The sequence below is a fragment of the Microcebus murinus genome, chromosome 15, assembly GCF_040939455.1.
Source record: "Microcebus murinus isolate Inina chromosome 15, M.murinus_Inina_mat1.0, whole genome shotgun sequence".
NCBI classification, from domain to species: domain Eukaryota; kingdom Metazoa; phylum Chordata; class Mammalia; order Primates; family Cheirogaleidae; genus Microcebus; species Microcebus murinus.
Window position 1 is genome coordinate 42,254,095 of NC_134118.1, and position 17,474 is coordinate 42,271,568.

The 17,474-nt window shown below is 39.3% G+C and overlaps 1 protein-coding gene across 2 annotated transcripts in view; it reads left to right on the plus strand.

Moving 5' to 3' along the window:
* Window positions 1-17,474, plus strand: part of ZNF827 (zinc finger protein 827) — a 159,849-nt gene that overhangs the window by 26,201 nt on the left and 116,174 nt on the right. For both annotated transcript variants that reach the window (XM_012783773.2, XM_012783771.2), the window contains exon 2: window positions 8,943-9,995. In XM_012783773.2, the coding sequence (XP_012639227.1) occupies window positions 8,943-9,995 (1,053 nt within the window). The remainder of the gene's footprint in view (window positions 1-8,942; window positions 9,996-17,474) is intronic.

Below are 17,474 nucleotides of genomic sequence, written 5' to 3' on the forward strand. Positions count from 1 at the left end.
TTTTGGTTACCTGAATTTTTTTTTTTTCGTCAGTCTGCCCACATTCTGTTAGACATTGTGAAGATTTGAGTTTTGACCTGGCTTTGTACTCAATAAGCATGCATATTGTGTAAACCATTAACTTTTTGGAATTTTGGTTTCCTGGTCTATAAAATGAAGAATGTATATATGGTCTACCACATAAAATTATTGTGAGGATGAAACTTGCTGATGAATATGAAAACGTCTAACATAGTACCAGGCATATTTTCAGTGCTGTGTGATTGTTCATTAAATAAATGTTTATTGGGAGCCTACTATGTGCCAGAGCTTATTCTAGAATTCATTCATTCACTCAGTGATGATTGAAAGATACCTTCTGAGCTCAAGTCCTGCCTATGTTTGTAAGTCAACTATGGGACCTTGAGAAAAATCCCTGACCCTCTATAGTCCCCTTCCTAGAGACTAGCCATATGGACCAGATCTCCAAGCCTTTTTCATCTCTAAAATAATTCATATAACAATCTAAATTACACAAATAGTTTTTGATATCCTACAATCCTGTTGTACAATCCTGGGAAATTACTTTATCCTATGAGCTTTAGCTTTTGTCTCTGAAAGTGGAGGTTATAGGACTAGTACTATCTGTTTCATGGTTAGTAATAGCAGTAACAAAGATAGCCACCCTTTATCGAGCTCTTGGCATTTTGCTAGGTATTTTTATACATGCCTGCTTCTCCAAATAGGGTACATGTTTCTCCAAGCCAGTGAGTATCCAGAGAAACATGTTGCTTCTTGCTGGAGAATAAATTTTCCTTCATGGTTTGTGGGAAACACCCCAGAATTATTTAGTAAAGGCAGGAGCAGCTATGAATAGAGTAGAATGCAGAATCCACTTGAAATGTTAAACTTTAACTCAAAGAAACTTGGGGCTTTTTAGAGTGGGCTTCAGCTTCAATCCCAAATTCCCCCTAGGGTACTGTTCTTTTTTCTTGGCCATTAGGGAAACTTTGGTGAAAAAGTTTGCAAAACAGGCTCTTTTCCCTTTTCCTTGACTCACATGAGAAAAGTAGCATTATAATTTATAATTTTGAAAATACCTCTCATTTTCATTACTGACAGGTGTTACCTTTCTGATTATTAAGCATATTCTTCTTTTTCATTCATGCATTTGACAAATAATAATGGAGTGCCTATTCTGTGCCCAGAGCCATTCTAAGTGCTGAGGACACAGTAGCAAACAAAGCAAAATCATCCCTCTCCTGGAGCTTCTTCTACTCTAATAAACAGTGCTGTTTTAGGGGTGACCTGAGGAAGTAAGAGAATCAGCCATGTGGCTGTTTTGTGGGGAAATAAGATTTCAGGCAAAGGAAGAGCAATTGCAAAGGCCCTGAGGCAGGAACTCACTCTCCTAGCAAGGGAGAGTGGCAGGAGAGGAAATCACAGGGATATAGATTATGTAGGGTCTTGAGGTTAAGGTAAGGGTTTTCGGTTTTATTCTGAGAAATATGAGAAACCACTGTGGAGGCATTGGGGATGGGAGTAATGGAATTTGATATAAGATTTTTGAGAGCTTACTCAGGCTGCTGGTTGAGACTAGTGGGACAAGAATGGAAAGTCGGTAGAGCAGTTGGAAGGCTATTGCCATAGTCCAGGCAAGGGATGGCAGCACTGGCTACTAGGTGATAGTGGTAGAAATGGTGCCCAGTGGCAAGATTCAGGACTTTACACTGAAGGTAGTAACTAACAGAATCCATGAATGAATTGGCTATGGAGTGAGAGAGAAAAAGAGGAATCAAGTGGCTGCATGGTTTGGGGGTCTAGGCAGATGGAAGGGTGGAGGAGTTGCCATTCGTGCTGAGATGGGCAGCTTGATGGAGGAGCTTGGGCAGTTAGTTCCTCGGCCACGGAAGATCTGGCTAAACGCCTTCTATGAGAATATTGAAAGTGGCTTAGATATTGTTTGGAACTTGCTTTGCAGATAAGGAGTGATGTGTTCATTTTCTTTACCTTCGTTTTACTCACAAGTCATTTAAGATACTAATTTGAAAATGTTGCCATGTGCAAAATGTTCGTGGTAACCCGGGAGGCCCCTCTGCTCCCTCAGTTTGGGGACTGTCCTCTCCAGAACTCCTCTCATCTCCCCAAGCCCTCACAGCACCTTTCCCCCAGCTGGACTGCTGACAGGGTCCGGGTGTCTTCTCCTCCCTGGTAGTTTTAAATAACTAGCAGATCTTAAATTTTCTTCCTGGCCACACTGACAGCCGTTGGGTGCCCAGGGTATCAACGTTTCGGGAACTGTAATCTCTGAGTCTTCGTGGCCTGGAGCCTGTTGCCGGCCGTCGCGTGTACACCAGAATGCGGACTTGGGGCGCTGAGGACCCCAGAGGTCTCCTGGTTTCAGGCAGACCTGGCGTGGGGGATGTGCTAAGGCTTTCAGGCTACAAAGGGACGATTTAAAACTTGGCAAGTGAAACCGGCCTCAATGCGGATGTGTTTTATGCTTAACATCATAAAATTGGTTCAGAACAGCCTGATATGCGGCAGAAGCAGCCTTTATTAAACATTATAGAGGTCATTGCTTTTGTCTTCCTGATACCTCTTCCCTCTCCTTTCTTCTGTGACCCACATTGAGCCAATGGGAGAACCCGCCCTCTGGCTTAAGTGATAGGTCCAGGGAGGGGACCGCGACCTCCAACGGCCCAATCAGAGGCGGAAAGACCTTCCTCTGGTGGGAAGTCATCAAGAGTGAAAACCCAGAACCGGCCGCAGCCAGGTTTTCAGTCTCCTGGGAAAAGTGGCCTGAGAGGAAGACTAGAAGCAAATGAGAGAGAGAGAGCCCTGATGGTGCTTTCGACATCCTATCTGATGCCGGCTCCTTTGTGCCCCTCTTATTGTTTGGTACAGGAACTGAGAAAATTCCCTCACCGCTTCATGCAGTCCTGCTGGTTTTTTGTCATTTACAACCACAGGAGCCCAAATACCCCTACTATGAGCAGGGCATCGAGCAGGAACACAAAAATGACTCACTCGTATCCCTGCCTCTAGGAATTTATAATCTAATAATTTGATTTCAAAACTAGTGAGTACGGTAAAATAATTGGTAAAATCTACCTTTAACAAATCAATAGATGGTGTCTTTTTTAATATATGAAGACTTAAGAATGTAAACATTTTTTTCATTGGGTTAATTTATTCAACATATATCATTTGAATCTTGGCTTTCCCCATTGATGGGCTATTTCCTTTTTGATAGTTTGCAGAGGAGCAAGGCTGCTTGTAAATGAATTTACATCTTACGTTAAAATCTTCTCCATCCTGGAAGATCCATTTCCAAAGCCACCTGCATCGTTGGAGTCAATCAATCCCTCTTTTTTGCTCACACAACCCTTACTCTGTTCCTATGTGTTGGTACCAGTCGTTGTGCTTCGAATTCTTGTGCAGCCCTCACTCTCCTGTTGATTACAAACTTTTGGACCAGAGACTGTTGGGTCTCTGAGTCTCCCTGTTGTAGAGAACAGTTCCTTGAACATAGTAAGTGATCAGTAAATGTTTATTGAATTAAGTCAATTATTAGAGTTGGTTTTGCTAATAACTTTTGCAGACAGCCTACAAACGACTTTTATATAAAATTGCATGTAAAAGTTGGTTTTGCGATTTGCAGTAGATCTTACAGGTATAACTGATAATACTGATGGAGAGGTGTGGCTTTTTTTAAAAGCATAGATATTTAGTTGTAGATATACATTAGGTGGACAGGGATAACTTAGAAGAGTTTTAGATGAAAATAGCCAGAAAATTAGTTGGTAGGTACCAGGTGAACACATCTATGGTCACAAAGAGAGGGTGTTGGAGACATTGACTGTCAGAGAGTTAACCATGTGTGAACCCTAAGAATTTGAGCCCTGTTCTCTTTAAAACCTGCTGGCTAGATTCATGTGGATCAACAGGTGGGAAAAGTTTGTGGGTAGATTTAGAAATGGGACTTTTAGGCTTCCTTCCCCACTTGCTTCAACCTCAGCCAAAAAACACAAAAATTAATAGGTGTCTCTTTCTTATTTCTTTCTTTTTCCACTCTCTATCTTTCTGAATGATGTTCTGAGTTGTGTATTGGTCCAATTAAATGCATCTGATTAAAATTTTCAAACCATAAAAGAAGTGAATTGAAAAGACATTCTCTTCTGAGAATGCAACGAGAGTGATGGGTATCGAGTTACCCAGTTGCTGGTTGAGAACTGAATTATAAATAAATGTGTTAGGTAGTGGAATTTTGTTTTGTTTTCCCCAAAGGAGAAATATTCGCCACATGGAAACAAAATTTATTCAACATATTTTCATTCTGTAATTGCACCATTGCTATTCTTAATTCTTTGAGTTTCTGATTTAAAGGGAAAACACACAGACTGTTGTGTAAAATTGACAAGAATGAGTGTGAACCTGGCAGTCAGAGACAGAGGTTGTTGTAAAATTAGCAGTGGAAATAGCTCCCTTTTATGGAGGTTAAAAATAATGTATTTACAAGGAAGTTATTTACATTGGCCATTTAGAGGCTTCCCCAGGAAGCCTTAGTTAAGAAAGCTGTGAAAGCATTTCCAGGACCCTGACTTTTGCTTTGTGATTCCACACTGGTTGATAGACTGGAAAATGGAGGTGTTTTGCTGCTGGGGACTTCTCAAATTGTGTGTGTGAGATAGAGAGAGACAAAAGTCAAGGCTTGCATGTCCCAAAGTTTGTGGTGTCCAGCAAATTCATCCTCAATTGCAGGAATGTTTTGTTTTGAGTTTCCCAGTGAGAGAACCTTTTCTCATGATGTAGTGGGAAAGGAAATTCCAGGTTGGTTTGAAAGGTGCTGGGTGCCCTGCAGACTCTACAGAAGGAGAGCTCACGTAATTGGACCACTGCAGCCTTCAAGAACACCTCCTTGATGAAATTGAACGTAAAAATAGAGGAGCCCGGCAAGCAAAAAAACACCCATTTAAAAAATTATTATATTTGTGAGAGAAAAATCATTGCTGTTTTGTAAACTGCAGGCATATTTGTTTGAGCCTCATAATTTTTCACTATCTGCACATCCTCACTTACCTTGTGTTCATTTCTCTGAAAACTTCCCCCACCATTTATGTGAGCTCAGGTGATGCCTGAACAGTTTCAGATATGTTTTTCCTCAAGTTTCTGCACTTGCTCTTTCTAGGCTGTGCATTAAAATTATTTGGTGCTTTATTATCTGAATAACCTCAAGTTCGTAGCAGCATCTTTGGAAAAGCAATTAATAAAGTATTTTGAATTAAAAAGATACTCTTTATGTTTCCGAGTTTTCTTGCAGTCTGGAGCACATGTACCTCAGTGATTGTGTCTGCAAAGAATGGTGGATTGGATGGTTGAGAAATATCCAGGCATTTTAGGAGATTTAAACAGTTCTGTTTAAGAAATACTTTGTTTACTCATCTGTTTGTTTGGGGTTTGTGTTTTGGCGAGGTTGGGAAAGTTGCTTTAAATGTAGATGTTAGCTGTTGTATCATTTGAGAATATTTGGATCTCCTTATCACTGCTTGACAGGATTAGAGCCTGAATTGACAACTTCGTTAGCGTTTGGCACATTTACCTGCTTCAGCTCTTTTGGAGGGAGACTGTTCTTGCTCACTGGAGGTATGGAAGGGGTTAGGAAATTATGCTTTGCTTTTGGGACTTTGCCAGTAGATGTTAGGCATTTGAATCAATGTTTGACCGACTACAACAAAGAAACAGAGGTAGAAAGGGAATGGAGAGATTAGAGTATAGGAATAATGGGTACTCACCTCTTAATGATTTATCTCAAGATAAAGAGTGAATACTGTTCTTATCTAAGAGAATCCCTTGCTGATTTCTGATTCAAGGAGATGGCAAGATGGATGAGGGAGTGGGAGGGCAGCTGCCCAAAGCTCACTAGAAGTTGCTATTCGGAGGGCCTCTGGCAGACTGTGCAGCCGGGCCTTGCAGAGAAGTACTGGGATGGATGTTGAAAGATTTGGTTTTTGGTTCTGGCATTAGCACTAGGTGGCTGTGTGTTTTTGATTCAACTGGTAACCTTTAACATATTTATTAGTCTAAGTAAAATGACAAGATTGGACCTGTGGTTGTAACTTTGTGTGGGTCTCAAACCTAGATTTTATGTACATTGTTAGGTGACCCTTACTGTATTAGTTTGGGACCAATTTTGACTATGTAGAGCTACTCTAATATGACAAACACATAATCTGAAAGCATTTAATTTTGAATTATGTATTTTTATGTTAGTCCATTTAATAAGTGTCAATAAAGATCAAAGAAGAGATTCTTTGAGGAGATATTCAAGCAATTCTTACTGTAGTGGCTTTTTAAGTCTTTTACTTACTATTTATAGGATAGTTTCTATGTGGTTTAATCTGAAATCAAGAAAGGTGGTTTGCCAAAGAAACAGAAAATTAGCCCTATTGTTGAAAGTGATGTTGACTGCTTGGTGTTTGGTAAAAAGCATCTCTACGAGAAGCCATTGGGGGAAATGAGGAGTTCAGGGTCACCGCCAATTTCAGGAAAGATGAAAAATGTTGAAATCAAGTGGGAAGAAGGAAATGTGGCAAATCACAAAGAACCAGACTGTGTTTAACAGGAAAAAATCCAATTTTATCTGCTTTTTTCCGAGCAAATTCCATTTGATATTTTACATTTTCTTGATAACTTAATAAAGAATCTCAGGAAGGAGTTGCAGAATTTTAGCTTAGTGAAAGAGAATTTGTCATTTGTGACATTTCTTCTCTAAATAGCATGGGAAGATCAATGTATTAGCTTGTAGTTCATGCACTACTAGTTCTAGCTATATCTATTTCAAAAAGAAACAGCATGCTATATGGCAAAACTTGGTACAATGAGGAATTCTGGCTCAATCCCTAAACATTTATCGAACTCTGCTAGGGACCAGGCATTATGCTAGGCACAATATGGGATATGTAGGTAATAAAACACAGTCCGTCAAGAGCACCATTTTAGATGAGAAGCCAATAGTAGACAGATAATTTAGAGGGATATAAAATCAATGTAAACAAAACATGAGATGTTGACTTTGCAATCAAAATAGGCACTGAATCTGGCCACTTCTCACGCCTTGCAGTCACCTGTGCTGAGCCACCAACATTTCCCTCCTCCTTGATTTTAGCCTCCTAGCTGGTCTCACTGCACCCACCTTTGTTCCTGCAGTCTGTTTCCCACACAGCAGCAAGAACAATCCTTTGACAACATGTCACATCATATCACTCCCCTGCCCCAAGTCCTCCAGTTGTTCCCAGTTTTGCCAAAAGCAAAAGATCTTTCAGTAGTTCACAGTGTCCTACAGCTCTGCATGGCCCCACTGCTGCACACGCACACACTCACTCATGGTATTCTCGGACCTCCTTGCCCACTGCTATGACCCTTTCTCACTTCACTCTCCCCACACTGTCTTCCATGCTGTCCCATGGACATGCCAGGCATGTTCCTCACGGTGGGGCCTTCACAGTGACTCTCCTTGAGATAGCCGCATGGACTCACTTCTTCCAAGTCTTTGCTCAAATGTCACCACCTCAGTGAAGCTCCTCCCTGACCTCCTATTGAAAATTGCAGCTCACCCCCTACCCAATAGCCCCCCCCCATCTATCTTCCTTGTCCTGCTCTACATGGTTTTCCATAGGACTTATCATCCTCTGGCATACTATATGATTTACTGATTTATTAATTTTGTTTGATATCTGTCTTCCTCCACTGGAATGTCAGCTTCAAGAACACAAGATCTTAGTTTTGTTCATTGTTGTCCAACTAGAACAATGCAGACAATCTAGAACAATTTGCCTAGCATGCAGCAGGTACTCCACATATATTTGTTAAATGAGTGACTGAATGAATGAGAAGGAGAGATTCATTCTGAGAGTTATAGGGAGAATTTTAAGGAGGGAACCTTTGAGATGGGTGTTGAAGGATGAGATTTGAGCAGTCAGCTTTTCTGGGGAAAGACACTTCAGACAGAAGGAACATCATGAGCAATGGTAGAAAAGTGGCAGAGCTCTCGAATGCAAATGGAATGGCAAGGGGCCTGCCTGACTGGTGCTTGGGGCGGTGGTGGGAATGGTAGTGGTAGACTGATGAATTAATGGAGAGAAAATAACTAAAGGGGACTCAGTGGAGGGAACAAATTCCTAATCACTGCCTGTGATAAGATGGCAAGCATATTGGTGATTGGATGAATAACATGACAGATATTGTCACAGTAGGAAATCAGTAATGGGAATGGTAGTTGGTAATGAGATCTGAATTTTGCATAGTACTTGACTATTTTCAAAACATGATCACAAGCTTCATAACAACTGGTGAAGTGAGTTAGGCAGATATCATTTACGTTTTTTGATAAGCTTTTTAAAAAATGAATTGCATTTTATATTTGGAGGAAGTGAATTCTCAAACCAACTAAGTGATTTACCTAAAGTATGGAGTTGGAAAGTAGGGAAGCAGCTTCTCACTGTATGTGTCTCCTGGTCAATGTTTTCCCACTACATCAGACTGCTTCTCTAATTCTCACAAAATACTAAATATACCATGCTGGTTTTTCACAAGGGTACAAGCCTATTTCTGTTTCCCCTATTCATTGAAAACAGCAGTTTCTTGATCCAGTTACTTCTTTACCAGATCCATTTTTCTCTTTCCTTCTTTTCCATTTCAACTTATCTGGAATAATTTTTGGAAAGATTAATATATATAATATGTGGGTATGTTTTTACCTTTGCCTGTTTGGCATTTTTACCTTTTCCAGGCATCTGCCAAGACTGCTCCACCCCGTGACACTCTGTTAAGGTTGTTGCTGGCTTACATTTGGTTCTTGGGTGGAAGGGAAGAGAAAGCATGTCACACACTCCATTTGAATGTCTTACGACTTACCTATTGCTCACTTTGGGAGTAAACCTAATCTTCTTAATTCCCCCCAGATGTTAGTAGGCAGGAAGAGGCGGAGGGAGAGCTCAGTGAAGGAGAACACTGGTATGGAAACTCTTCAGAGACTCCATCAGAAGCCTCCTATGGAGAAGTCCAGGAGAACTATAAGTTGTCTCTGGAGGACCGGATCCAGGAGCAGTCCACGTCCCCCGACACCTCCTTGGGAAGTGCAACTCCCAGCAGTCACACGTTGGAGCTGGTGGCACTCGACGGTGAGGTCCTACGAGACTCACTGCAGTGTCAAGATCACCTTTCCCCCGGAGTGTCTTCTTTGTGTGAAGATGATCCCCCTGGTTCCAATAAGCCCCTGAGCAGCAACTTGAGGCGGCTCCTGGAGGCTGGTTCCCTCAAACTCGATGCCACAGCCACATCCAATGGCAGAGTGGAGTCCCCCGTAAATGTTGGCTCGAACCTCTCCTTTTCCCCTCCTTCCCACCATGCCCAACAGCTCAGTGTTCTGGCCAGAAAGTTAGCTGAGAAGCAGGAACAGAATGACCAATACACTCCAAGTAACCGTTTTATATGGAATCAAGGTAAGTGGTTGCCAAACTCAACCACCACCTGCAGCTTGTCTCCGGATTCAGCCATCCTAAAACTGAAAGCTGCAGCCAATGCTGTTCTGCAGGACAAATCTCTCACCAGGACTGAGGAGACCATGCGATTTGAGTCCTTTTCCTCCCCTTTTAGCTCCCAGTCTGCTAGTTCTACCTTGGCAGCTTTGTCCAAGAAAGTCAGTGAGAGAAGTTTGACTCCTGGTCAGGAGCACCCACCTCCGGCCAGCTCCTTCCTTTCCCTGGCTTCTATGACCTCCTCAGCGGCCCTTCTGAAAGAGGTAGCAGCAAGGGCTGCTGGCAGTCTTCTGGCTGAAAAATCATCACTGTTGCCTGAGGACCCTCTACCGCCACCGCCTTCAGAGAAGAAGCCAGAAAAAGTAACTCCACCACCTCCACCACCACCTCCGCCACCTCCACCACCACCGCCACAATCCTTGGAATTATTGTTACTTCCAGTTCCTAAGGGAAGAGTTTCTAAACCCTCCAATTCAGGTATGGAATCTTTTCTTTCAATCATCATGTAAGTCTTTTTGACTATAAACTATGATGTCTTATTCATTGGTTTTTGCAGTTGGGGTCCCCATCTGATCTGAGGCAGGAGTAAAAAAGCAAGAGCACAACAAAATACTTTAAGTAAGCAGCATAGTAGTCTTTCATGTATGTATTACACAAAGACTTCACAAACAGCTTCATTTTTGAAAGGTAATGAATAATCTTAGAGACATACAGTACTCCCTCCCTTTCATACAAATGATTTTTTTTTCTTACTAAGTTCAGGCTAGGTCCATACAAGATATATTTAATGGGGAGAGATCAAAGCATCCTTGTCACAGAGTGTATGGCATCGCTGAACATAGAGGGGTAAAAACCCACTAGCTTTTGAAATAGTGGACAAGGGAGAGTCTACACTCCCGCTGCCTCTATCACAAATGGACTTTTGTATAATCAGTAACTACTCTGCCCTAATTTATCACACTTTTATGTTAGCATTTTTATTACCTTTTTTGGTGGAATTTAAGCCTTTCTCTCGTCTTATTCTTCTATAATTTCTTGTCATATATATAAGAACTCTAAAAAATATTGTGAATCAAACTTAAAGCATTTCTGGCAAATGCTTTATTTTATTCAAATCCAATCAGATTCTCAAGGAATGTGCATGTGGAAAATTTGAATCATAAGTTTTTCTAGTGGAGACAGTCTTTCCGATGGAGAAGTTGCTGTTATATAGAGCCTTGGCATTCATAATTATTCATCTGAGGGAGAAATTTAGTCACTCAAATTCTCACAATGGAAACATCATTTCTTGTACTGGTTTACTTTAAAATTGTGTGCATGATAAATACATGTTCCCAGGGATGCATGTATGGGGTTTCAGTTGTCTCTCAAGGATATCCTGCTAGACTGGAACAGGAAGTAGGCTATGTGTGTCCTCATCAGTATAAACACTGCCATTGTGTGTGTCTAGCTAACTTCAGATTATTTGCAGCAACATTGATTAAGAGGGCTTGGAATGGCAAATAATTGACTGAACTATCACAGCTAACATCAATTGATGCATTTATGACAAATTTTCATTTAAACTGCTGAGTGAGCTATATGCACTAATTATAATTACTTCAAAATTTGCATAAACAGCAGAATAGAACTAGAAAAATGGGTATCTGGGACTTTTATGATTCTCAGTGATCCAAATCATTCATTCTAGAGTTTCTGAAGTGTCAATAAAATCCTGAAATGTTTATCAATTCTGAGTTTCATTTCTCACTTCTTACCTGCAATCTCGTGAAATAAGGAGAGAAATGGCCAAAATTAGAAAAGAAGAAGAAGAGCCCAGGGAGCTGGGTAATTTTACAGTGGAATAAATCACTCCTGACTCATAGAAATTTCATTTAGGGGTAGCAGAGAGGTATGGCTATATGTAAAGTGTCATTTTATAAATATTCTCTATCTCTGTTTATTGAATAAATGTATGAGTGGTGTTTACAGTATAAATTCATCTGAACATTAGTTATTTAGAAAGCTTATACAAAATTAATAGTACATTTTAGTTGACTGAAGACTTGGAAAGAAATGACTGATAAAACCATGTTTCCTGAAGGCCAAACTGTAGCGGCTTTGTCATTTTAAAGTAGTCTTGGGTAAAAACTAGCAATAGTTGTGAAATGTCAGTTTTTTTTTCACTCAAACAACTAGATGTATGTAAAGATGAGAAAGAGGTTACGTGCTTCCAGTGAACGGTCCACTTTTTGTTTTGTTGTAGGAAATACACGAGGTTGGGGGGAAGCTCTGTTCCCTTTTTGGTTTAAATGCACTTAATCGCCACTAACATCTCAATAAGCTTCTCAACAGAATTTCATATAGAGATCATTTTTTCTTTGCTTTTCACTGAATTTTTTTCTCTTGCTGAAACACTTAATATTTTAATCAATCTAATGCTGCTGCTGATCGGACAGGAGGGGGAGCTTATGCGGTGATACGAGCCATGGGGAGTGGCTGTAAATATAGATGAAGCTTTGCCTGCTTGCCTACCGCTCACCTGCTGTGTGGCCGGTTCCTCACAGGCCACAGACTGGGTATTGGACCAGTCCGCAGTCTGGGGGTTGGGGACCACAGCACTATATTGTTGGTTTCAGGGCAAGCTGGGGGCTGGATTCAGGTGTAACTTGGCTTTACCTAAAAAGCATTAGGGGAGTGTGGTGAGAGCCAGCATCTATGTTTCTAAACATTCCTCATTATTATTTTTTCCTTTTACCTTAGAAGGAAATGTTAGTTAAATTTAAAATAGGTGGACTGGCTTCGTGAAGCAAGGAAAGAGTTTCTATTGCCTAATGACTTAAATAAACAAATAATAACCAAAAAGAAAAAGCCACAAAAAGAAACTATACACCATTCTGATTTCAAGCAGGGGTTCCACTTTTTAAAAAGCCATTTCTCAAACTGTTGCAAAAAAGGCATATAAAGTTGATTCTAAAGTTACAAAGAGATATATACTAGAAAAGCTGGTCCTGTCTTGAGTAATTTAGACACCAGCATTTCCTTGACCTTCTTTAGGTCAAGGGAAGTCCAAACCATGAAAAAAATTGTCTTTTAGGTCTGGCCTTATTCTTCTTTTTTGAACAGGATTCAGTTGTTGCCAGGCCATGGTATATTTAATTCCTTAAAGAGTCCATCACTCGATAGCCTTTGCGCCCTGCAAGAGAGACGTGACACTTGAGGAGGAGGTTTCTTTCATGTGACCCTGCGCCCTCAGCACATGCTACACTGCTCTTCTGAAAGGGGACACGATAGAGGAAGATTATGTCCGTCTGCTATAAAGATAAATGTCACACATTGACTCAATTCTCTTTGAAGCTACTGTTCTGTTGCAGCTAAGAATAAAATAAATGGTTTTTATTTTAAAGACAAAGTTTCCTGTAGAAGGCCAACAAGATTCCCAGGATGCCAGGTTCCTGGTTAAAAGAAATAACAGGGGCTTCAGAGAGAGGGTCTTCAAAACATCCTTACTGTGCTGAATAAAATTTAAATATGCCTAGAAGCAACCTGGTGTCATACAGCTAAGAATATTTCCTGAGCCGATACATAGGGGTTTTCTGGCTGCTGTTTTCTTTCATGTTAATATTTATATTATATTATTAAAATTATTGCAAAAGCATAGAAAGTCCAGAGAGGAAGATTACTTCTCCTGATACTCCCATTAGGTCCACAGTTATTATAATAAGCCTTAATAAGCCTTAATCTGAAAATGATTACATACATGAATTTGTTTAGAAAATTCACTTTTTAACCAAGATTCAGAATGATCTGTCGCTGATCTCGATGGTATTTTCCCAGTGATTTCAACTTCGTCTGGCTGTAGATATCAGGCTTCTCTCTTAGTTCTATTGAATACTTACTAGTTGAAATAGGCATTGATAATGTCAGGGTCAGTAGTAACAGATAAACCCAGTGATACATAGGTTTTTTTTGTTGCTCTGAAATAGCATCTGAGAGACATGCCCAAGAAAGTCCGTTAGAAGATAATGAATCCATGTTGTTAGGAAGGAGGATGGGTTGGTGATCCTCCTACACAGATATGCACCTGTAGGGTTAGTAGGTTTAGAGTGCAGGTGGTGGTGATGCACAGATTGTGCATACTTAGAGTCACCTGGCATTTTGAACTCCTTCTCTGTGTATGGTAAGGTCTGCATGCAGAAACTACCCACTTGCAAATTACCTGGACTCGTTGCAAATTATCACATAAGATCTAACAAAAGAAAGTTTGATTGCAAAGCCTACAAAACAATTACAATTTGTTTTAAAAATACCTGCTTTGTGTTAAAGCAATTAAGCTACTAAAACTCTCCATGATTTTTAAAAAATTCTTTTAGCCCAATGAAGTTTTGTTTTTGCTTTGTCAATTTATGTATAGAAAATAGGGTACAGCACCAAACTGGAAATGAAGAGATTGGCTCTTATCCCAGTCCTGCCACAAAATAGTAGAGGAACTTGCAGCATACTACCTCATCTGTAAACTGAACTGGTTTGGAATTATTTCCAAGATTCCTTCCTGTTTCAAAATCCGTTGCCTTTATTTACTGCTTATCTTTGAACAATTTGTCTAAGAACTCAAAACAAACCATTTTTTTCTATTTTTTAATTAAATATGTTGCCTCTTACAATTCACTGTCAAACCTCCCAGAAGAGTATCTCTGCTTTGAGCAGATCTTGCTCAATGTAAATAGTTTGACATATATTATTGCACTTTATTAATGATGTAGCCACACAGTGTACATTTTTAATATAAACTCCTCCAAGTTCATTTTTGGAAACAGCTGAGGTATAAGTACATGAACATCTATCTGTTTATCCATCCATTTGTTTAGGATGTGTATTGGTGCACTATGTGAAAGGCATGCACTCTTGGGCTAATGCTCGTTCTGCTGGAACTTACTAGAAGCCTCCTGCATCTTTTTATTCCATTTCCAGCCCGTGTTTCACTTTTCTTTCCTCTCTTGACTCAGCCGTTTTCACTTTAATCTCATTATATTTAATACACACTTATGAAATCTTATGTTGTACCTGGCACTATTTGGGGGCCAGAGACACAAAGGTAAGTACTTCCAGGCCCTTTCCCAGCCAATTCCCCCTCCACTCTCTCCTTCTTCCCCCTTCTGTCTTTTCCATATCTCATTTTTCCCTGCTGAGCTGAATTTGGCCGTCAGAGTTTTGTCTAGAGTGAGCCAGACCGTACCTGAGCCATGCAAGGGACTCATACTCCTTTATTTCCTCTTGGCTGCAGTGACAAACTACCATATTGGGCCAGGCCTTGAGCTATGTGTTTATTATGTGGTGTTAAATTCACATCTGCTCTGATGGTGAGTTCTCTGCTTTGGAGGGTGTGAATAGAGTTTGTTTATTGTCACTACTATTAAAATTACTACAACAACTACTATTACCAGTAGCTTCCCTTTACTGTAACAGGCATTTTATACACATTGATTACCTTATTTATTCCAATAATATTATTGCCTATAAAGAAAATATGTGTTTCCCAAAGGAGCAAATTAGCAGCTATCCATCCCACTGGGTCTCTTAGCATTTGGTGGCATTTAGCTTTGTTTGCAGTGATATATTAACTACCTAGTGATATATTTGGGGGCATTGTTTATCAGGCAATTGCAAACTAGGTAAAATTATGAACATTTCCATCTCATCGCCTCAAGAATATGTGGTTTATTCTGAGGAAGTGGTCATATTTCCTTAGGTTGTAAATTTGAGTGAAATTTACAGCTGTCAGTTCCCTGAAAATAGTTTGGCATATGATATAGAATACATCCTTACTTCCTTCCTTTTCTAAAGTAGTCAGCAACATCACATACACATGGAGGGTGTCTTGCTAAAATACAAAATTTCTTTTTTGAATAAATAAAAATGCAAATGTTACCAGGGGAGATTACTGGCCAAATTTGAAAATTAATCATTGTATTCTTGTTACTTTTATCATTTGGCTTCTGTCTTCTTCCTTTATCACTGTGGTCAGTTAAAAATTTCAAAAGTTACAATAGTGTAGCTATTTGACCACATTTCTTCCAGTTAGTTTCTCTTCATTGTGAGTATTCTGATTTTTCCTACTCAATCCAATCTTGTAATTTATACATGATTCATGTGTATTTTGGTATTAATTAAAACTCAGAAAGCATAGCTCCAAAATGAAATGGATTTTTATGAAATTCTAATATGCAGGGTTTAATGTAGTGTACTCTATAATACATTTGAAATACAGAAGCAGTGATTAGGGTTGGGGCTGGGAAGTGACAGAAAGAATAGGAAACACATTGGTCACATTAGGCAAGGCAAGATGCTATGGGAAACTGGCAATGTTCCTTTTATCAGTGAATGCCTTTTTATTGCCTTCCTATGGTGTGCCATGAAATCTTAGGTCAGTTGAGAACATCTCAGTTTTTCTTTCCTCTTCCAGACAGTTCTGTAAAATTAGGTAGTTTAGGGATTTGATAACGGGACATGCTTACCAAAGCCTGTTTGTGTATATCTTTCTTATTACTTTGATGTTCTTACAACCCAAAATAGACATCATTATCATTTTTTTCTCTGTAGCATATGACAATAATATCACCTAGAGGCCTGATTTAGTCCTTTCTCTCAAATCTGCTGTTCAACATGTAGTCTTTGTGATCAAAATATCAGGGTGGAGGGAATGACAAGGAAAGATAGAAAATGAGAAGCAAAATTGGGGGTAGAACTACAGATCAGCAGAAGCAATCAACAAAAACTGATAGCAGGAAAGCGATAGGGGGTTAAAAAAATGCTTGCTTCTAGGTCTCTACCAGGTTTGCTTTCCTAGAGTAAAAGAAAACCCTCAATAATCTCCCCTTCACACCCCTCCCAATCGAAAAAGGAAATACTTATGAAGGAACATATATCAAATAGAATTTCTAGTCTTGAAAGGCATGTTTTTAGTTAGAGGCTTCTTTTTCAAGTCCCTTGGTTAAGGTAACCAATATCACTTACACCTGTATTAGTAAAACTGCATTTTTGGAATGCCTTAACTTTATTCCAGCACCTTTCTGGTTCCACCCATTTTATGTGCTGCTTTGCATATAGAGATTCAGTTGACTCAATAAATAAATAATCAAATTATTTTAAAGTATGCACCTGGGAATATTTTAAAATTATAAAAGTAACGTGTGTATTTATAATTGCAATAGTACAGGAGGGTATATAATGAAAACACAAGTTTTCCTCCTTGAATCTTTCCTTTTAATCCACAATCCTTCAATAGTAACTGCTTAGTGATTTCTTGGATATGCTTCCAGAACAATTTCATGCAAATAAAAAGATACTTTTTGTTTGTTTCATTTATTCATGCTATTCTTCCCACTCTTTTTTTTTTTTTCTCAATTATTTTAAAGCAAATCCCAGACATCATATCCGTTTGCTTATAAATACTTCCATGTATATATCTCCAACAGATAAAGACTTTAAAAAACTAACCACAATTCCACTATCACATCTAACAGGAACAATAATTGTTACATGATATTATGGAACACCCAGGCTATAATCAGTATTTCCTCAATTATCTCAAAACATGTCTTTTTACCGTTGTTTTGTTTAAAAAGAATCCAAATAAGCTTCATACCTTGCATTTGTTTTATATATCTCTTAAGTCTCTTTTTATCTATAGCTCCTCCCCTTTTAAAAATGCCATTTATGTATTGAAGGAACTGGGTCATTTGTCCTGAGGAATTCCCACATTCTAGATTTGGCTGATTCCATCTCCTTGGTATGTTTAACACTTTTTTTTTTAAATCACCTGTATTACCAATGAAGGGCTAGTTATATAGAAGCTTGGTTAAACTTTTCTAAGAATGTTTCATAGATGGCATATCAGAAAGCACAAGTTATCTGTCCCATTTTTGGTGATGTTAAGATTAATCAATGGTTTTAGGTGTTGCCAACTTGATCCATCCT